Below are 21,465 nucleotides of genomic sequence, written 5' to 3'. Positions count from 1 at the left end.
CATAGGCAGCACATTAGATTTTTAATCTGTGTTTTCTAATGTAAAATTAATAAAATCATAGAGTGGTTAGAGTTGGAAGGGACCTTAAAGATCATTGAGTTCCACCCCCCTGCCGTGGGCAAGGGAAACCTCCCACTAGACCAGGTAGTCTATTTATTCCTTAATACTTAAATTAATTCTATTAAATTAATTGTAAAGGTGGTCTAATTATTCCTTAATACTTAAATTAATTCTATTAAATTAATTGTAAAGGTGGTCTAATTATTCCTTAATACTTAAATTAATTCTATTAAATTAATTGTAAAGGTGGTCTAATTATTCCTTAATACTTAAATTAATTCTATTAAATTAATTGTAAAGGTGGTCTAATTATTCCTTAATACTTAAATTAATTCTATTAAATTAATTGTAAAGGTGGTCTAATTATTCCTTAATACTTAAATTAATTCTATTAAATTAATTGTAAAGGTGGTCTAATTATTCCTTAATACTTAAATTAATTCTATTAAATTAATTGTAAAGGTGGTCTAATTATTCCTTAATACTTAAATTAATTCTATTAAATTAATTGTAAAGGTGGTCTAATTATTCCTTAATACTTAAAAACAATAATTATGTTTTAATGAAAGCTGAAATACATAGAAATTGTTTCAAAGATATATATATACACAGTGCAGTTTTACATTTATCAAACCCTACGTATTGGAAAGAATGTAACTGTGAACAGGAACTGAAACGCCACAATAAACACCAGGAGAAAGCTGGGAACGACTGATAGATATAAATTAGCCATGAAAGTGAAATGTGCTGCCTACACAGCGTTACACTTGCTATTACATGCTGAAGGGCCACAAAGTACACCATCACCATATGTTTGAAAACTGTCATGACTCACATGGAACAGGCTGATGAGTAACAGGATCTGCCTTCCTCAGTGTATAACACTGACCAGAAACCTGCCCTGTAAATGGTTCCGTTGTGGGCAGCAATTTAATATCCTTATATTAAAATATCCGTATAATTAACTATATGACTGTAAAATTGTTACTGCTGGGTTTATCATGCAGCGATGCAGAAATCATCTAAATATCTTTAAAGGAAGGTTCACACATTTGTCACTTCCCATCCCACTCACTTTGCAGCCAAAGGAGGCTGGAACGCTGCGTTACGGGCGCTCTCATTAACTTACCTCCTTGCTCTTTGAGTCTTCGGTTGTGAATTCTGTTGGGGAGTGTCCCAAAACAAAGATCATACTGTAAACAGGTGAGATGGCTTTTCTAATTTGCATGTAAACATATAATAGAACTAAAAGTAGAAATGACATTGTTAATTACATATGAAAGTGAACGTTGAGCGCTGTGGCTGTTAGATAATACATATAAATTATAGACTCAGGACATTAATAAGTTGCTTTGCTGCTTTTAGAGAAAGTGTGAAACTCATGATTCAAAAGCCTGAGAAAAATCTTTCTAAAATGGAAACGTGTCGTGTCCAGTGGCAGCTCTCCAGCCACATTCTCCCAACATCAGGCTTTTTCACCCCATCCTGTGGCGATCAGCCTTAAGGCTGTGACACTGTGGTAACACCCAAGCATTACAGCAAGTCCCCAGGTGTCACACCAAACCAGCCCCTCTCTTCCCAACAGCAAAAGCAGAGGAGCACAGCAAATGAATTATTTCTGAGCATCTCTCGCCAATTAAAATCAGTCTATAACATCCTATGGCAGAGCAGAGCTGATTTTCCTTCTTTGAAGTGAGCTTGAATCCTCCTTTGACAGAAATTAGCACCTGTGGCTATTTACTCCTGCGCTTAGCATTTTGTTCTGGGTTGTTTTTTTTTTTGTGGTGGAATTTTTTAGGAGACCTGAGGAAACTGGAGGTTTTCCAGACATGACATTAGAAATGAAATATTAATTTGGTAAGTATGAGAAGATGGGTAAATCCAGAAGACATTTTCTTACACAGTAATTGGAATTTAGTTTCCATTTTGTTTTTCAGTCTCATACAATTTTGGGCAAATAAGTGTTTTCTACCTAGGTATTCCTAGCTACTGAGGTCAGAACTGTCTTGATTTAGTTTATTAGAGAATATTTATGCTGTGTCATACCATCTGTTTTCTATATGACACTCCAGAAGAATACAATCACTTGGAAAGCAATCAAGGCAATCAATTAATCTCTGTTGAAATTTGCAATTCATGAATTTTGCCTTCTAATATAAGCTTTGACTACAAGATCTGTTCTGCAAAACGCCCCCATGCCCCCCAGAATCTGGACTTTTCATTGTTCAAATCACTCTAGAAATGAAAATCTGTGAAGTTTTCTGGAACCCTTTAAAAACAGCCAGTGTTTGCCACACACTGAGTGTCATGTGAAAAATTTTCCATGGCAGTAATATTTAAATAAAAGTAATATTTCCCCTGAGTAAGATCACACTTTAAATGGAATAATGTAATTCTTTGCTTTTGCTATTTCTAGCCAAAAGGACTCCTTTTGCACTTCCACAGCACCTGCTATTTGAATATATCAATCAACTAAATCTGACAATACTTGGCTAAATCTTAATCCATTAATGAATGCAAAGGCAAGGCACAAAAGTGATTTATATAATAATGAATATTAATGAGTATGCATTTCAAGATGATTACATTCCATATACTTCTAAACTCTTTTTCAGAAATAAACTCATAAAAAAATAAAGTAATTATGGGATTCTTATTCTGTGAATCAGTTTATAGCAATCCATGGATATAATTTTTAATATGAAAATGTTATTCATGCATATTACAGTTCCAAGCATATATTATCCTTTCCCGAAAGCAATTCAATCTCCCAGTCTTTATGCAAAAGACTGGCCTGTGGGCTCTAAGCAGGATGTAAATTAAGTTCTTATTTGGCTAAATCTGATTGTCCTGTAGGATACCAATCTTGCTTAGGGATAGTAGAAGTTAAAAATTGCAAGCAGAAAAATAGCCCCCTTAAAACGGGGCCAGGAAGGGTCAGCTTCTAAATAACCAATCTGCGCTTTGAACTAAATTTTAATTTTATCACCAAGAATCTTCAGTTAAATATAGAAGCTATCTTCTCAGTAGTTGCTGCGTGAAAACTCCTAATGAAACTGAGAAATGCAATTTATTCTTTTATTTTTTATGTGTATATAAAGGTGCTGCAATCACTTCCAACCAGCCTTTGGTGGGTCTGCCCCTCAATCCCCATTTCACACTTCCTCTGACTCCTCTCTCGTTCTACTGAAATTAATGCTCCAGCAGAGAAATTCAGTGAAGAGCAAAAATGCACACAGATTATCAGAACACAACCACCCCAAGTCAATACAAATTATCTAAAATTATTTGAAGACTACCAAAACACTGTTGCTTTATTATGCATTTACTGAGGAGATGGATTAAAAAGGCACATGCTGACACTATTAAATACCCAATACTGCTGGTTCCTTCTGACAGGATTAGCTAAATACTTAAATGATAAGAACACTCCCCTGTGTTTTTCCTACACTCAGAAAACGTGCACAGAAAAGTCACTCTTTGATGTATTTCACTAGTATCAGTGACTGTAGCAGGCCTTTGGATACATAAATAAAATTATTTTTAGTGTCTGGGGCAGCTCCTTATTCTTCCTTTGATGTATAAAGGATTTATGATCAATAATATCTGAAAGCAGCTGGCATTATTACAACTGCTCTGAATCAAGAAAAAAAACCACCAGAAGTAATGCAACACTGGCAAAAATTATACGGCTTTTGGCTGTTCAGAAAATGCAATTATCTCAGTAAATGTATGTGGGTTTGGTAATGAGACTCAAAATTTCAGATGGATTATTTTTAATAACATCTTTGCGCAGTGGTTTTATTAGATATTCTAAATCAGAGCTCAACACTTACCTAATAGATAAATAGCTCACTCCTTCAATAGGCTTTAGATGAAGGGACCAGAATCTTAACGAAGGCAAAGGCATGAACTTAACCTACAAGCAGTTCAGAGCAGAATCCTGGCATGATCCATCATATGCCAGCACTAAAATACACATTTAGGAAAGGGTTTTAACTGTTAATTGACTGAAGGGCAATCCAAACCTTCCATCTGAATTCCCACATCCCCCCTGTGCCAACAGCAGAACACTGACATCAGCAGGATGAGGCATTTTAATTCAACTGACATCCAAGACTTTTTTTCCTTGGATTAGCCCTAGCAGTGAATCAATTTCCCAATCCGTTTCAGCAGGCAGACACAAAAATTGCTGTGTTAATAAAAGTGAGCAACTTGGAATATGAAAATGCTTCTTTTGATTGATTTCTACCTGCTTAAAGCGTATGGGAAACTACCTCAGGGACCTCAGGCACTGGCTGATGGAACATGAGGCATCAACCACTGGGGTTCTGCTCTCTGCTTTCAGGGCTATTTTGTTATATTATCCAATCATTCCTTTACACTAGAACTGTTTATTAAAGTGTGCATTCACATCGGGGTCAAAGCTTAGATACTGTAAGATATAATTTGCTGTAAAGCCCTGAAGAATGACATTACATACCCCCAGCAGTCTATTCCAAAAATTTGTTTTCCTAAAAAAATGTGGCATTTTGTAAGTTTTCAATAAATATATACCTTTTACAATACTGATGCAGTAAATAACCATCATAAATAATATTTTCCTGGAAGTGTTGTTTATCACCTCAGCAAACACTACCTGTTTTCATATACTAATAACACAACAGTTAAAAACAAAACTCAGTGACCTTTTTAGCCCCTGTGTTAGCATCACTGTATGAAACAGGGTGATCCACTACTATATCATTAATATTTATTTCATCTTGTGAAGGAATTACTACAGTCGATACTGACAAATCTCTTTTTGCTCCAGCTGAAAAAGCCTGTGAATAAATCATGTCATATTTAGCTACAAAAAACAGGTCAATGGCTACTGAGCTGACATTTCCAAAAGCAGAACCTTCCCTACAGCACAGCTTTAGGAAAACACGCTTCATTTGGCAACATATATTGTTTTTAACAGAATCCTTTTAGTGGGTATTGCATCAAAAAAATCGTTTAACTATATAAAGGGACAGGAAGAACATTCTGAGGAACAGAACTTCTTTTAAATCACAGATAGATGGCGTAACATTTTAAGACTTCACTTAAAGCAACCTCCTTCCGACTGATGTTACATACCTTGAGGCCAGAAAAATCCCCCTCAGGATTGTTGTTTTGAGTGCCTCAGAGAAACTGGGGAGAACAGCAATTTTTGGAAAGAAATGAACCAGTAGAAAAACAGCACCTATTAGTACTAATAACGTTCTCCTCCGTACAGCCAAGTATTGGTTTCCTTTTCTACCAAGATCAAGTGACTGGCAACGCAACTGTTCATTGCTCAGCAACTAAAATCTGTACCAATCGTATGTTAGAAGAACTCATGTCCAAGGGGGACACATTTCTTTTAATTAAAATAAAATTATCTAAGAAGATACTATAGCATTAGTCATTTATATGACATCATATCTTAACTCCTTATTAAAAAGAGATAATCACACTGAGAATTATTCTAAATTAATTGTATATATACTCACAAAATCACACTTGATCCTTCAGCCATGTTGTATTACTTATGGACAGCTACTGCCCCACACTGACAACTGCTGCAAAATGAGACATTTTGGTCTTTATGTGGTAATAATGGTTGGTGGAGAAATCATTCTCTGACCTGAGTTCAGGTACAGCAAACTGAATCAAACATTCTTTAGGAACCATGAGTCTGTAGTAAAACTGTGACAGTTGTGATCCGTTCCATTTAATGTAAACAGGGAACAACTTTTGATAATTTTCTCAGTTGCGTTTTAGGTTGGGAACTATTTTAGATATTCTTGGAATAAAAGGTAGAGAAAAATCTACATAGTGATTATAAGTTAAGATCAACTTTTATTTACACAGTTTAACAAACAGATTCAAGTAATTATTACATTAGTCATTCAGATTCTGAACATCACTATAAATAAAAAGTTTGTAGCAGGCCTAGCTACTGTTGCATTCTTCATGGAGCTGTGATTAATTTCCCCCAGTTTTCTTTTTCCAACGAAGCCACCTCAGAGCTCTTGCCAGTGCTACTTGTCCCATGAGGAATGTGATAGTAAAGTTACGTTTATACCAATCTCTAGGATTCCAAAGCCAGGAAAATCATTAGCACGAAGAACAAGAACAGGAAAAAGGTTAAAATTAATTAAAATATACTTTGGCATTGACAAATAACAATTCAGTGATGACTTGCATTTTTTATTTTTGTGGCAACACTTTTCCTGCCTAATTAGAGTGAAACTACCTATAAAAAGGTCTATACAAGTATCTACATCCATGAACAGATTAAATGCAAACATTAGGACTACAACCATTGAGAGCTTAACTATAAAAAAGTTAAGGGCTGGGTAGTTTTATGGCCAATTGTATTTGAAATCAGGCACGATAAAATAATCGTGACCATTTCTCATGTTTCAGAAGTAAAGCCGATAATCAATTTATCCAGAAAATTTTCCTGCCAGTGCTGTGCAAGATTAGTTGTGCATGTCTGGTAAGATTTGTTTGTGCATGTCTGAAGATGCCTGTGTTGGAAAGGGCACAGCTGGTCACCTACAAGGGTGAGGAAAAAACAAAATAAAATCATACTTCAAAGGCTAATTGTATGACCCAGCACAGGAAACATTAGCTTTCTAAAGCAGTACTTTTTAAAGATGATGCCCTTCATATTACCAAAGTCAGTCTATATCTTTAAATATTTTTTATGAAGCATGCATGACTTCTGGAACCAATTCCAGACACAGACTATCCCATCTACATCAGCCCTTTTTACCCTCTGAGAACTTGCTTCAAATTCTTGCCCTTATTACAAACTAAAGCGATATCAGAATTTTTTTCTAGTGCCGTCTACTTTCAAGTAGCCCTCCTCCATTTTGTAAAATGCTGCACAAGAAGCAACAGAATACTCTTACTGTAGAACTAGCTGGGAATATTAAACACTGGGATTTAGGTCTTCTCTTGAGATCTCTGTGAGAAACCTCGCATGTACAGATCTAACACAAACCTGAGATACTAGCCTCTCAGTAAGGATAGCAGCCGAAATCATGCTGACAAGCAGCACTGAGCTACACCCTCAAATGTCATGTTAAATCAAAATATTACACTAACATTGCAACTGTTTCCTTTCCCCTTTCATGTCTCATTTCCTAGATCCTCCTCAATTTTTTTTCCCCTTTAACTCGACTGTATTTCCAGTCAAAGTGCCCTGAACTAAATATTCATGGAGTCTATGCATACACATTGCTTCAATTTTAAGTACATTTTAGAAGTTGCAACACTTCAGCAGCCACAGTTTTCAGGCTGGCTGGCTACACTGCAAAAGAACATACAGCTGAATGCATAAACAGGTTGTTATAAATGTGGCCCCTCAAAATCAGTGTGCCTGTAAAAAGCTCCACTGCTCTCAGGGCTGTGCAGTCCCACCTGGAAACTACAAAGATGCACCTGACGCTGCCTGATCTTACAAGGCAGCAACAAGGAAGGTTGTGTTTAGGCACAAAGCCTGAACTCTTCCACTGTGAAGACAGGACATTATCCTGAGCTCCCTACAACAGTGGCATCGGGTTTACTCTTTGCTTTCTCACTCATCAGTTATAGGCAATTTGAACAACGCTCCTCTTATTAAAAATAATGGTTTACTTTCCATCTTTTCATGCTGTGGCTTAGGTTTTTGGCGAGGTTTCCCCCCCTTCCTGCTCTCCCCATAGGATAAATAAGATGTGCATATTTGTTTTAAATATTTCTTACAGTAAAGTTGTTCTTAGAGTTATGTTACAGTATATGCACAATACATACAAAGAACTTGCAAAATAATAAAGACAAGAATACTAAATATTACTCTCATTAAACAATTTTCTTGAGATGAATCACATTTAGTAATCATTATTTAACAGTCAACTAGGATCTGGTATCCAGAAACTTCAACTGTTTTAATCAGAGAATCATTTAGGTTGAAAAAGACTTTTAAGATGATCAAGTCCAGCCATTAACCAACTACTGCCAAGTCCTATCACTTGTTACTTGGGAGAAGAGACTGACCCCCACCTCTCTACACCCTCCTTTCAGGGAGTTGTAGAGAGCGACGAGGTCTTCTCTCAGCCTCCTTTTCTCCAGGCAGAACAATCCCAGCTCCCTCAGCTGCTCCTTGTAAGACTTGTTCTCCAGACCCCTCACCACCTTTGTTGCTCATCTCTGAACACAATCCAGCATCTCAATGTCTTTTTTTATAGTGAGGACACCCCACTCGAGGTGGGACCTCACCAGTGCCGAGTACAGGGGGATGATCATTGCCCTAGTCCCGCTGGCCACGCTATTCCTGACACAAGCCAAGATGCTGTTGGCCTTCTTGGCCACCTGGGCACACTGCTGGCTCATATTCAGCCAGCTGTCAACCAACACCCCCAGCCACTCTTTCCCAAGGCTGTAGCACTGCACGGGGCTGGTGTGACCCGAGTGCAGGACCTGGCACTTGGCCTTGTTGAACCTCATCCCATTGGCCTTGGCCCATCGGTCCAGCCCATCCAGATCCCTCTGTAGAGCCTTCCTACACCCAAGCAGATCAACACTCCCACCCAACTTAGTGTCATCTGCAAACTTGCTGAGGGTGCACTTGATCCGCTTGTCCAGATCATTGATAATGATATTAAACTGGCTCCATTTGCATATTTATCAGTTTCAATTAGCAGCATGAAAAGATACGTGCCATCAGAGAAAAAAATTAAGCGCCCCATCTTGTCCCCCAGTCACAGACATGAGATTCATCTCTCCACTAACTCAACAACAGGCAGTACAAGACAGCTCCCAAGTGCTAATAATAGCATTTTAAAAAAATCATTTTCTAAAACGAAGTATGGAAAAAAAATGTTCAAAGTTAAAATCTGATCTTGCTCCTTTTGCTTAGACTGTAAAGTATAATAGGCAACATATATACCTTCCACATACCTGTTATATTGCATATGCTTCCTAAAATTTTTACTTAGAAACTCCTTGTAAAAGTCAGCCATTTCTTCTGCATTCAGTGTTGCTTTTTGACCTGAAAAAAAGTTTTAGCATGACAATGTCAAGATAATTCTTCGGATTAAAAAACTCGGTTCAGATGCATGAGAACTAGGTCTGACTCCTCGCTCCTACAAGCTAAACACCGCAGAACTTCATTAAAATTGTTCCTTACACCACACACTGATCACCAGGAGACAAACAGAAGAAAAAAATAATGGTCTGTGATATGCAGAACCTCAGAGCAGATGCTTTACTGAACTCAAGAGCATGAGAATATGAACAAAACATTCAACCTCATACTACAGTGGCCAATTCACTATTATAACGACGGCATCTTGTTCTCAGTTTTACATAATTAGAGAGGCAAGTATTTTACAGCAACTGTGCTCAGGCAAAGACAGGCAGAGAGCACCTGCTCTCTCCTCAGAAGCTGCCTCAAGGAAAAATATTGAATTCATTGTCTACGCTCTGGACCTGAAGCCAAAGAATGTGAATTAATCCACCCAACCAGAACAAGCACTTGAGGCAAATATTCTGTATGTTTAGTTCTATATATGTTTAGCTCAGCTGGCTCACGGGGTTAGAAGTGGTGAAAGAAAAAAAACCCTTCTTTCTCCTCAGACTACAGAACGATTATACTACTTGGCTGGGATTTCAGCACATTCCCTGCAGCTGCGGGGAATTGGGGGAAGAACAACACAAAAGATGATTTGACCCCTCCAGGCATTTCTCTCAAGTGATCCTCCCCTCTTTTTTTATCATGCTCCTGGAAACACTTCTAAATCCTACCCTCAAGATTTACTTGTAACTGAACACAAAGAGCAGAAACTCATAAAATTCAAAGTCAAACAGAATTCAGAATATAACCTGAACTCTAAACAAAGATCTCACTAACCTGTTTCAGCTCCCATTTCCAGACCCTTGGCTTTCAGTCTTGAATAAATAAATTCTTCTTTTTCCTGAAACACGTGTTTCCACATTAAAATCTGATGTACTCAGTCCTTGAAGTTAACCACTCTTAATCACACAGAAGTGCAGTGCTTAATACCCTCTGAAATAACAAGCAATACTCAATAAACTTGGAAATGTCAAGAAAACATTTTCCAAAATCAGGTAAGTTAGTTAAACTGGTAACTTTGTCTCTTAGATCCTGCTACCTGCAGGCATCAATTAATTCATGCAGCTGTTCTACTCAAACACATAAAACATATTTGTTGAGTAAAGTTACAGCTGAGTTTCAGGACTGTTTGATGGGATCAGAACCTTCAGTTTATAAGATAAACTATGACTATGTGCCGTATGGTATAACTGAGAATTTAAGCATAGAGAAAAACATGGAGCCTTAAAAAAAACCTGTAATTACTTAGACGGAAACAGAATAATTATTTGTATGTAAGCTCTTCAAACTTAAAAAGCAGTACTATGGAATTGAAAAACAAGGTTTGTTTTTTCTGAGATCTTTGCAAGTTTTGGGAGGATATAATGATCAAAGATTATCACAAATGATAATGAATTACTGAGCTGTTACTTTTCTTCCAACAAAATTCCGTGTCTCCTAACCAATGCTGCGATCAGGGAAGAAGACAGAACACAACTGAAAAGTCTCCACATTTACTCTTGCTGGGATACTCTGCCAGTGAAACAGGGAATGTCCCTCATTTACCCTGGGTGATTACACCTGATTTCTCTCATTTACAAGACAGCAAGAAGAGCTGTAGAATTATTTTCAACAGCCGCTCTAGTCACAGACAGGTCTTGCATGTGTGGTGGCTACAGCTTTATATTTTCAGTGCAAGAAAGGAAAAAGGCAAATATCACTATGTGCCACTAAACAACAATAAAATATGTGGGCTCTTTAGTTGTCTACATCAATTGAAAGAAATTGATGACAAAAAGGTAATTCCCATGAGGATATAGCGAGTATTAAAATAAATGGCATCAATTACCAGCCAGTAATGGCAGGCAGAACCGAACCGTACCTCACAGAAACAAAACCCAAAATTTCGGGTGGCAGAGCAGGCATCAGGCGGGCACTGAGTGGCACCAGGGGTGGCGGGGGGCTCACCTGGCAGAAGGCACGGTTGTGCCGTGCCCAGTAGCGCTGGTCACAGGCCTGGGCCTCTTGCCGCGCCTCCCGCAGGCGCCGCTCCAGCGGGGACTCCTCGGGGGGCACGTAGAAGATGACGGGGCGCAGGTTGGAGTGCTTGTCGGGGGGACCGATCCAGTCGTTACGGGAGTGCGCGGGGGGGCTGAAACCCAGGCCCTTGGAAACACAGGCAGAATTCATTACGACCGCTTGAGCGGAGTTTGTGAAGAACAATCCAGTTCGAAATAAATTCCCAAACTCCACACAACCTTTAAAGATATAAGCATAGCGAGTTCAGGAATTATGTAGGTTCTTTCACTCTGACTGAAAAGGATGCAATGCATTTAAAATGCACTTTTATTTAGAAATGCACTACGCAGAAGATACCTTTGACTCTTTTCCAGCACACGTGAATCATGAATATTTTTTTTAAAGCAATGGGTTTTTGCCTTCATTTTTATATCAGTGCTATTCCACTTGATTAGAATCATGGAATTGTTGGAGTTGGAAGGGACCTCTAGAGATCATCTAGTCCAACTCTCCTGCTAAGTAGGAACGCCCAGAGCACATTACTCAGGCCTGCATCCAGGCGGGTCTTGAAGACCTCCAGAGAAGGGGACTCCACAACCTCCCTGGGCAGCCTGTTCCAGGGCTCTGGCACCCTCATCCTAAAGAGATTCTTCCTCATATTTCAGTGGAACATCCCATGTTCCAGCTTGTGCCCGTTGCCCCTCATCTTGTCACCAAACATTCGAATTGGCCAGTGTGTTAAGTCTTCCCGAGCGCTACCTTCCCCCTGCAGCCTGGTGAACAGCCACAAGCCGGTAGCTTTTCAGGCCGGGTTTTGGAGGAGCTGGCTCCAACAGCCCCAAACTCACCGCTCCCTTTGGAAAAGCGGGTTCCCCCCCCTCCTCACCCCGCACGGGAAGGCCCGCCCTGTATTTACAAACAACCGGGGGCGTTGGAAAACACATCAACAACGAGAGGCGGCGGGAAAGACGGGTTTTTACCGGGACGAACCCGGCGGCGACGCCGAAAGTCACGGCGGGGGCGGCCTCCCCCGCTTCACCTCAGGGCCCCTCAGGGCCGGAGACCCCGAGGCCTCCCCCACGCCCGGCCGCCTCAGGGACCCCCCCGGCCGCCTCAGGGACCCCCCGCTCCCTCCCGCATTTACCGCGCTCTCCTGCCGCTCCCCGCGCTCAGCCGTGGGGCCACTGCCGGCTGAGGAGGAAAAGGAGGAAGAAGGAGGCAGGATGAGAAGGCGGCGGGGGCGGCAGCCGCCAGCCCGCAACACCCAGGCCGCCGCCATCTCTCACCGGCGCCTGGCGCTTTACGGCGGTGTCGCAAAGGCGAGGCCGGCCGGAGGGCGGTACCGGGGAAGGGGCCGCGTCCCTGGGCCGCGCCGTTCCCGCCTCCGCCGCGGGGCGGGGCCGGGGCTCCTGCCGTTCGCTGCCGCTCGGCCCGTGGCGCAGCGCCGGGGCCGGGCAGCGGGTCCCTGGGCCGGGACGGCCGGCGGGTGAGGCGAGCGGGGGACTTTACGGGCCGGGGCGCGGAAGTGTGGGTTGCGGCGGGAGGCGGGTGAGGAGCCGAGCCTCCCCTCCGGTGCCGCCGTGCTCCCCCGGTGTGTGTACTCCTCGCCGGGGGGAAGGGAGGGGAGCCGCTGCGGCGGGGAGGCCTGGAAGGGACGGTGAAGGGGGGAGCGGCGGGTGCTGCGGGGCGGTGCGGGGGAAGGCGGGTCCTGCCCTGGGGCTGCGGAGCCCGCGGGCCCCGGGGTCAGCCGGTGTTTTTCCCCGGGTGCCCGGTCTGGCAGGGCCGCATGTTGTGGGCAGACGCCAAGGGCTGGGGGGTGTGGGTACCTAAAGCATCACCCGAGCGGGAAAGGGGTGTTTGGCGATAGGAAAACGGCTATGAAATACCAGCCAAGGGGTGTATTTCTAGTGCTAGCGATAGTCAAAGTAGCTGTGATGTCTAGAGGAAGCCTGGAGAAAGGGAGGCTGAGGGGAGACCTTATAACTCTCTAAAACTCCCTGAAAGGAGGGTGTAGAGAGCGAGGATCAGTCTCTTCTCCCAAGTCACAGGCGACAGGACAAGAGGAAACAGCCTCAAGTTGCTCCAGGGGAGGTTCAGGTTGGATATTAGGAAGAATTTTTACCCTGAAAGGGTTATTAAGCCTTGGCATGGGCTGCTCAGGGAAGTGGTTGAGGCACCATCCCTGGAGGTGTTCAAAAGACGGGTTGACATAGTGCTGGGGGACATGGTTTAGTGATGGGGGGTGTGTGTGTTTGGTTGGGGTTTTTTTGGTCTGTTTTATTTTTTCTTTATGTCAGAGTTAGGTTGATGGTTGGACTAGATGATCTTGAAGGTCCTTTCCAACCTAGATGATTCTATGATTCTATGCTGCGGGGCTTGGGGATGTCATGGGAGTTGTTGTGTGTGGCATAGGGAAGTGCTCGCCTATAGCGCTTTGTTAATCGCAGGTCTCGTTCTTGCTTGCCTTGTAGTTCATTGGAAAGTGGAGGAAAGAAGAGAATGGATATGGGTAACCAACACCCATCCATAAAACGGTTGCATGAAATACAGAAAGAAGTCAAAGAGATTGAACAGCAGGTGGTTGTCTTCAGTGGTCTGTCTACCGATAAAGATTACAAAAAATTAGAAAGGAGTCTGACGAAACAGCTTTTTGAAATAGATTCTGTAGACACTGAAGGAAAGGGGGATATTCAGCAAGCCAGAAAGCGAGCGGCTCAGGAAACAGAGAGGCTGCTGAAGGAGCTGGAACAAAATGCAAACCATCCGCGCAGACTGGAAATAGAGGCTATATTCAAGGAGGCACAGTCCCTTGTGGAACGTGAGATCACACCTTTTTACAAAGGTGGTAACTCTATAAGTGACGAATTTGAAGAAGGGATCCAGGACATCGTGTTGAGGCTTACCCAGGTGAAAACGGGAGGGAAGGTTTCTTTACGCAAGGCGAGATACCGCACTCTGACCAAAGTCTGTGCTGTTCAGGAGATTATAGAGAGCTGTGTAAAGCAGCAGCTGTCCCTGCCACTCTCTAACGATGCACATCCTTCTGTCTCCAAAATTAACTCTGTGATGTGCGAGGTGAACAAAGCCAGGGGAACTCTTATTTCCCTTCTAATGGGAGTGAGTAGTAATGACACCTGCAGGCACCTCTCCTGTGTGCTGACAGGCCTCATTGCTGATTTGGATGCGTTAGATGTCTGTGGTCGCACGGAAATAAGAAATTACAGAAAAGAAGTAGTGGAAGAGATCAATAAGTTGCAGAAATACCTGGACTTGGAAGAAGAAGGAAATTCCACTCACGCTTATGACTTGGCACAGAATCAGTCCATTCTAAAAATAGAAGAGATCCGTAAGAAAATGAAGGAAGTTAATGCTTTACTTTTAAAAACAGAGAATGCTTCTGATTTGTATTTGGGATCCAAAGCAGAATTGCAGGGGTTAATTGCCCGCTTGGATGAGGTGAGCCCAGGAAAAAATCCCTGCATCAGAGAAGCCAGGAGAAGAGCTGTAATAGAAGTTCAGACTCTTATAACGTACATTGATTTGAAGGAAGCACTTGAGAAAAGGCAAATGTATCCCGAGCAAACTGCTGCCGAACACCAGTCCTATAAAGCAGTTTGGAACGTCCTTGGAAACTTGTCTCAAATTCAGCAGGAGGTGATTTCATTTGATGGAAACAGAACGGATAAGAATTACATGAGACTGGAAGAACTTCTTACGAAACAACTTCTAGCGCTCGATGCCGTTGATCCACAAGGTGACGAGCGGTGTAAGGCTGCCAGGAAGCAAGCAGTAAAGCTCGCCCAGAATATTCTTTACTACCTGGACATGAAAACAGATGAATGGGAATACTGAAAACAGCCATGATCTAACATAGAGGAACGTTTTTTTTAACTTTGGCACTTTATGCAGATCATTGGCAGCACAAAATAAAAGTGGTGTGTTCTGTGCTTGCTTAAATCACGGAGATTGCATAAGCAGTTGACTTGGCTATATGTCTGCTATCCCACGCAGTCACCCACTTGCCATGGCAACTGTCAGTACACCATCAGCAATTCTGGTCTTTGCTATAAGCAAAGAAGTGCATTTCTCTGAAGGAATAGCTTAATACTTGATCAAATGGCTTCTTTGTTTTTTGTTGTTGTTTTTTTTTTTTCTTTCCTTGTTTTTGTTTTAATAACCTTGTGCAATGTTCAGTGAATGCAGATTTTTCAAAGTTGCAGAAACTTCCTTATGTTATAGTACTGGAAAAACTACTTAAAAGAAGACTGGACATGAAAATTAGTACTCCATCCAGCAACTTCACAGCAGTCTGGATGTGCTCATTAAGAGCTGTCACAACAAAAAGTATCAAGTGCAAAAAAAACTGTTGGCTTTGGGTTGTGCTTGATTTATTGCATCCATCACACCTTCCTGGGTGTTCAGATTTTACTCTAATGCCCAACTACAAATTAGCATTTACAGAGGCAAGCCAATTACGTCTATTTTTTGTGATACCTGAGCCTTCCGATTTGCAAAAACAGGTCTTCTCTTGGTGGAAACTCTTTCAAATTAATGCTTTAAGGTACTGAGACTTCGAGAGGAACATCTGTATATGGACCAGCTAAATGGGATTTTGAGGATTTCACACTGCCATCCATAAACCCCTGAAAACTGCACTGGACTTCTATTTCGTGGTTGCTTTGCTGTCTTTTTCAACTCTGCTGTTGCGTCTGGTTTTGACCTGTTGTTTCACATTCCGTGAAAAGAGAAAGAGAATTCGCTTTGAAGCGAAGGAGCATTTTGGAATTATTTTCTGCAAAATTTGGTAGCTGGCTATAAAGATGGCCCTGATGATGTAAATGCGTGTTATATATTTCATACTGGTCAGGTGTGGCTTCAAGCATGACTTGGAAAAAAGACTTGTGGCAAATGTCTCTCGTTGCAACTCATCGCTTAATTGTTTTAGTAACTTCGTAAATAACCTTGCTTGTACTATTGTATGCACCTACCTTTTTATTTGTGGCTGCTAGTGCCAATCACATTTCTACTATAGCATGTATTTTGGCATTTTTTTGAGAGCATGGCATTAGAATGAATGAATTGTAAAGATATATTTAATTACGGATTCTTTGCACTTAGCTCTTTCGTGTTAAATTAATGAGTTATTGTTCTGTAGATGATGATTTGCACCACTTTAAGGAGTAAAAACCATTTCGGATGTTAAAATAAATATTTTTAGATCTATTTTTGACTGATTAGAGAAGACAATACTGTCTGTGAGAGACAAGTGCCTTTATGACATCACTATCTTGCACCATCATATATAGATACAGGAACTGTTTACCAGCAGCTTGATATATTTGTAATCTTTGCAAACTGGATTTGTCACATATATATAATTCTACTATAATGTGTGTCGAATTAACATAATACGATAGGTGACAATTGTTCTATAGAGTCCTGAGGATGAGTATGCATTGATGTGGAGATGGGGAACTTTGGATGGGCCTTCTGTGCCTATTGCTACAAGGAGAAAATATTTTTGCTCCCTCCTTAATATGCTTTGAGATGTTGATGAAAGGCTGTGTAACTTCAGAGGGCAAATATGTTCTGTTTGCGATTGTACAGGTGATTGCTTTGCAAATTTGCTTGCCAAAAACAACCTATTTTTTTTTCAATTGAGTACAGTGCCTAAGGCACAATTTGGCAATGACGGAATGTTTGTTGGAGGATTCTCTCTGCACCTTCAGAGATACAACCCCATTGAATTGATCTCTCCTTACCTCAAAAAGCCCACATTTCCCCTAGTTAAAATTCCAATCTATATTTTATTATATTTTCCAATCTATATATTATGTGGCTAACGCAGAATTTTAATAATGTTACACACCTGAATTATTTTACTCATTTCAAGCTTTCTATGTGTTTGAACTACAACTTCTGATTTGCACTTACATTTTTAGGAAATATAAAAATTGATAGCGTAATGACATTCACTTTGCTTTAGTATTACTGTCAGGTCTGCAGTTGTTACTTGTGGTTTGTTTAACAATTTAGTGTCTGTGTTCTTTATCAATGATTGAACCTCTCATGTAAAAATGAGCAAGTATAGTTTTCAGAACTGCTCTATTTTAAATTTTAATGTCTTTTAGCTTTTCTGAATAAATTATTACACCTACTCCTCTAAGGAGGCAAATGTGTAAGGTTAGTGTAATTTTGACTAACTGAGTAGAGCTCAGTAGCAAGATATTAAGTGGATTAAGCTTTTTCCCAGTGTTCTGTAATCTAATAAATGGACTATTTAAATTTGATGGTTAAGTCCTTACCTGGAATGAGATTAATTCACAGGTTTTTTTGCATGAATTAAAGTAATAACTAAATATGCTTAAACAAAAAAATAATGCACAAACTTCTCAAGATCTTGCTTTTGTGATGAAGAATGTAATTTCTTTGGGTTTTATAGCCAAAGATTGAGGGGGACACAACTTTTCTTTCCAACACGGCAGGCTGAAACAATCAGCAAAGTGTCAATGGACCAAATTGCAGCAGCCTGTGTTTCAGTATGATATTGAAATGATTGGATAATTGGGGGAGAGGTGATTCTACGTCTTTATTCCTTTTTGTTAATTGTATTTCTTTTCAAAATAGCTTTCTTGAGTTATTGCAGTGTTGATTTTTGTTGTTTGCCACTCAAAGTGGTTTTTCTATGTTACCAGTTTGGAGGAGATTTTTGTTAAGTATGATTCCTACTTTTTCAATTTAACAGAAATTAGTGTACGTGCTCCTTATGGTGTATATGTCTTGATTTATTGCTGTGTGGGGTACAGCATTTGTATATACAAAATCAAGATTAAATATTGCAGTGTTATATTCTTGATTATTAATAAAAATACATTGCTGCGTTTTACTAGGTATTCATTTGAATGTTATGCCCTGCTGCCTTTCTCTATTTATTTTTGAATGTGAGTTATCAGAATGTAAATGATTTTTGTCTTAGAGAAAGTGTTTTTATTAAACATTAGACATAAAGCTCTCTTGTTTTTCCCCCTCCTTTAAAAGTTGGCTTTTTTCACTGCTGTATTTATGACAATAAAGTTCTTTGCGTGGAAACCATTCCTACCTCTACTTGCTAAATCTGGTGCCTTTTGGTTTTCTCTGCGCTCAGCCTTGCGTTACCGATATTACATCAGTCCTTGCTTGTGTTCTTTCTTCAGCAATGGCTTCTCATGCTCCTGGGCTTTGGCTGGATGATGGCTGCGAAATTTCTTGTGGCTCTTTTTTGCCACTTTCCTGTTGGAGGATGCTGCCTTGACAGAAGAGCTTGCAAAACCAATGGTACGAAGTCCCTTTGTGTGCAAAGTCAATGTAGATTAAAGAACCCTCAGTAGGAGTTAAGCTAATCTGGGTTTAAACCGTATAGATGAGGCATGTTCACATGATTGTTCTGATGGCTCAGTCTGTTTTCTCGAGGTGCAGTGAGCCAAGTCATCAGCTCGCTGCTGATGGAAATCAGAAATTCTATTTCTGCCCGGAAAGCTGCTGGCTTTGTGCAGTCTCTGCTGCTTGGCCAACTCCTATGAGCTGATTAAATCTGATAAAACGGGAGAAAACCAAACTTTGAAATGGAGGAGGGAGTTTTCTGTGGGTTTAGTGAGTCGAATTGGCTTGTAGAAAAGCTTCGCGGTGGCCAGAGCTACTGCAAAATGAATGGGTGGGTCACGTGGCCGTGGGTCAGGGAGCACATTCTAAGGATTTTGGTAGGAGTAAGTCATTAGATCGACCTGGAGGAGAAAAGGTGGCACCATCAACTGCTACAGACAAGTAGGAATTTGCTAGTTTGGTAATGGGACACACTGGAGGCAATACAAATGAATCATGGACGGAAAATAAACCAGTTGGTTTCAAACTCTTTCGTGTCACACAGTAAGTGTTCATACAATAAAAAGCACAGGTGGTCATGTCGGAAGTACCATACCCAATCTGGAAAAGTCTTACCCAGAAAACATGGGATAAGGATGTTTATAAAGGCTGAATGTCCCTACAGGTAACAAGTTCACTGTACCCTCTTTCTCTCCCTTTCAACAATGTGGATTATTTGAAGGAAATACAGTCTTCAAAGCCCAGTAAATCACCTGGGCAGCGGCCCTGGGTGTTGTTCATTTAACTACTGACCTGTTTGTCTTGATCGGCTCTTTACTCGTCAAAGGAGAGAATTTGCCTTGCTGAGAACTTTTTAGTGTGTATGTTTGGGACAGGCAGATTTCAGTGCCTGAAATGGTTCAACTGGAAAAACTTTGTTCTATTGCCATATAGGCGTATCCTCTCCTTTGGAGAATTCTCAGCTGAGGACTGGAAGGAGTAGAAGGGCTTCGGTACCGAGCTCATGGGTCAAAGGCCTGGGGGTTTAAGCTGGCTGCCAGCAGGAGACATTTAAATGGCAGGATCCAGGAAAACTTCCCCGCTAGAAGAAACTGCTGGCAGAGACATGACCAAATGTTCAGAGCTGATGTTTTGAGGGAGCTCTGTGCCTGCTCCCCTGTTGCTTATGAGCTGTCATTGATAAGGTGGACGCTTGGGGGAATATTCCCTGAAATACTGTTAGCCTTTTTGTTTGAGATCAAACTGAGATTTTTTGTTTAAAGCTTTTGCTGAGCCACAGCGGGGCATGTGCTAGCTGTTGACTGCTCTGGATATCATTCTGTTTTGCTAGGTGAAACAATAATGTACATAATGCTTTCAGGTATGTTAGTAGGCATGTCTGTCTCAGCTGAAAGCTGGTTGTTCACTGGAAGAAGCTGAAGATGAGGTGTGCTGTTGTAGAAGGCTTTGCACACTGCTTATCCTTCCTCTCTGCAGCATTTGGTCTGGGGACTCCCAAACAGAGCAGACGGCATGAGTTGCACTACTTGTCAGTTAGAAAATAATGCAGACCCTTTCTAAGTCTGCAAACTCTTCCTACAGGACATAGATTGTAGCAGAGCTTGCCATTAGAAATGGAAAAATACAATGAGTTTCTTAATTGGGCCATTTCTTCTCAATTTGTTTTGCCAGACAAACTTCTCCACAGGAGTTCCTTGTGAAACCAGTATTTCGGGCAGCTAATCAAAAGCATCTCATGAGGGAAGAAACACAATCGTGCAGTGCAATGTCCTTAATAAGGTCCTGTCTTACTTAACTCCCCAATTGTATCAACTCCTGAACAGATACCCAAAACCAAATCTGTGATCACCGAGATGTCTATAAGTCAAATAAAAAAAAAAACAAAGACTCCTTAATAAGGTCCTGTCTTACTTAACTCCCCAACTCCTGAACAGATACCCAAAACCAAATCTGTGATCACCGAGATGTCTATAAGTCAAATAAAAAAAAAAACAAAGACGCAGAGGCAGAAGAAAGGTTGGAGGAAAGGAAGTTGTCAGGCTGTTGTTTAACCAACCTCTTTTAGTTTTACGACATAAGAAAAGGAAGCAAAGCAAAGCAAAGCTCAGCTTCTTTTTGCCTTGATGCAGTTATATTGAGTCTACACCCTGCAGTTCAACATTGTTTTCCACCCTCGGTCACCCCAAGTGCTCCTCCTGGGCATGATCCAACCTCCAGCTGATGGAGGTTAGCCTTGCTGTGCCCTTGGGCAAGACGGTGCCACCCATTCCTAGCGATGCCATAATTAGTGTCATTCTCTCTGAAACGTCTGGTCATGGCAACTCTTAGTGTGCACTTGGAATATCAGCGTGGCTTGCAGGAGACAGTGTGCAACACAGAGGATATATCCTGTAATAAACTGGTAATTGGAAGGGATCGTGTAATAACTGGTAGCAAGTCCAAGTAAGATATCATTCATGTAATTGTTTATGCTGAATTTCTTAGGGTATTTTTTTAAAGAATATTCTTCATAACGTTCTTTCAGTCAAATAAATCTGTAGCCTATGATCAAATGCCTACTTCTTGTCTTCTGGGTGCCTCATGTTAATACCACATGAAAAGGAGGTTTGAAGTGCTCCGCCGACTACGCATATTAATGAATAGCCTCCGCTCACTTTCAGACGCCTAGTAAATGCACTTGGAATATCAGCGTGGCTTGCAGGAAACTGTGCAACACGGAGGATCTATCCTGTAATAAACTGGTAATTGGAAGGGATCGTGTAATAACTGGTAGCAAGTCCGAGTAAGATATCATTCGTGTAATTGTTTATGCTGAATTTCTTAGGGTATTTTTTTAAAGAATATTCTTCATAACGTTCTTTCAGTCAAATAAATCTGTAGCCTATGATCAAATGCCTACTTCTTGTCTTCTGGGTGCC

At 41.0% G+C, this 21,465-nt stretch overlaps 2 protein-coding genes across 6 annotated transcripts; one reads left to right on the top strand and one right to left on the bottom strand.

Moving 5' to 3' along the window:
• Positions 1-5,901: 5,901 nt before the first annotated feature.
• Positions 5,902-12,493, bottom strand: APOPT1 (apoptogenic 1, mitochondrial). Of its 3 annotated transcripts, none has more exons than XM_014957692.1 (5): positions 12,333-12,493; positions 11,138-11,335; positions 9,968-10,031; positions 9,016-9,106; positions 5,902-6,157 (listed from the first exon to the last, which is right to left on the bottom strand). In XM_014957692.1, the coding sequence occupies exons 1-5, from the start codon at positions 12,465-12,467 to the stop codon at positions 6,052-6,054; spliced, it is 594 nt and encodes a 197-aa protein (XP_014813178.1). In that variant the 5' UTR covers positions 12,468-12,493; the 3' UTR covers positions 5,902-6,051. The 3 variants fall into 3 exon arrangements, with proteins under 3 accessions (XP_014813178.1, XP_014813180.1, XP_014813179.1); XM_014957694.1 differs by having other exon boundaries at positions 11,138-11,427; positions 12,333-12,470; XM_014957693.1 differs by lacking the exon at positions 5,902-6,157 and adding an exon at positions 6,170-6,627.
• Positions 12,494-12,558: 65 nt separating this feature from the next.
• Positions 12,559-18,282, top strand: BAG5 (BCL2 associated athanogene 5). 3 transcript variants are annotated; one of them, XM_014957655.1, is made up of 2 exons: positions 12,559-12,674; positions 13,660-18,282. In XM_014957655.1, the coding sequence occupies exon 2, from the start codon at positions 13,688-13,690 to the stop codon at positions 15,038-15,040; it is 1,353 nt and encodes a 450-aa protein (XP_014813141.1). In that variant the 5' UTR covers positions 12,559-12,674; positions 13,660-13,687; the 3' UTR covers positions 15,041-18,282. The 3 variants fall into 3 exon arrangements, with proteins under 3 accessions (XP_014813141.1, XP_014813142.1, XP_014813143.1); XM_014957656.1 differs by having other exon boundaries at positions 12,611-12,679; XM_014957657.1 differs by lacking the exon at positions 12,559-12,674 and adding an exon at positions 12,756-12,779.
• Positions 18,283-21,465: the final 3,183 nt, after the last annotated feature.

The sequence above is a fragment of the Calidris pugnax genome, unplaced genomic scaffold (assembly GCF_001431845.1).
Source record: "Calidris pugnax isolate Ruff unplaced genomic scaffold, ASM143184v1 scaffold211, whole genome shotgun sequence".
NCBI lineage: Eukaryota > Metazoa > Chordata > Aves > Charadriiformes > Scolopacidae > Calidris > Calidris pugnax.
The sequence above is the reverse complement of the archived record's forward strand: the minus strand, read 5'-3'. Positions and strand labels throughout refer to the sequence as shown.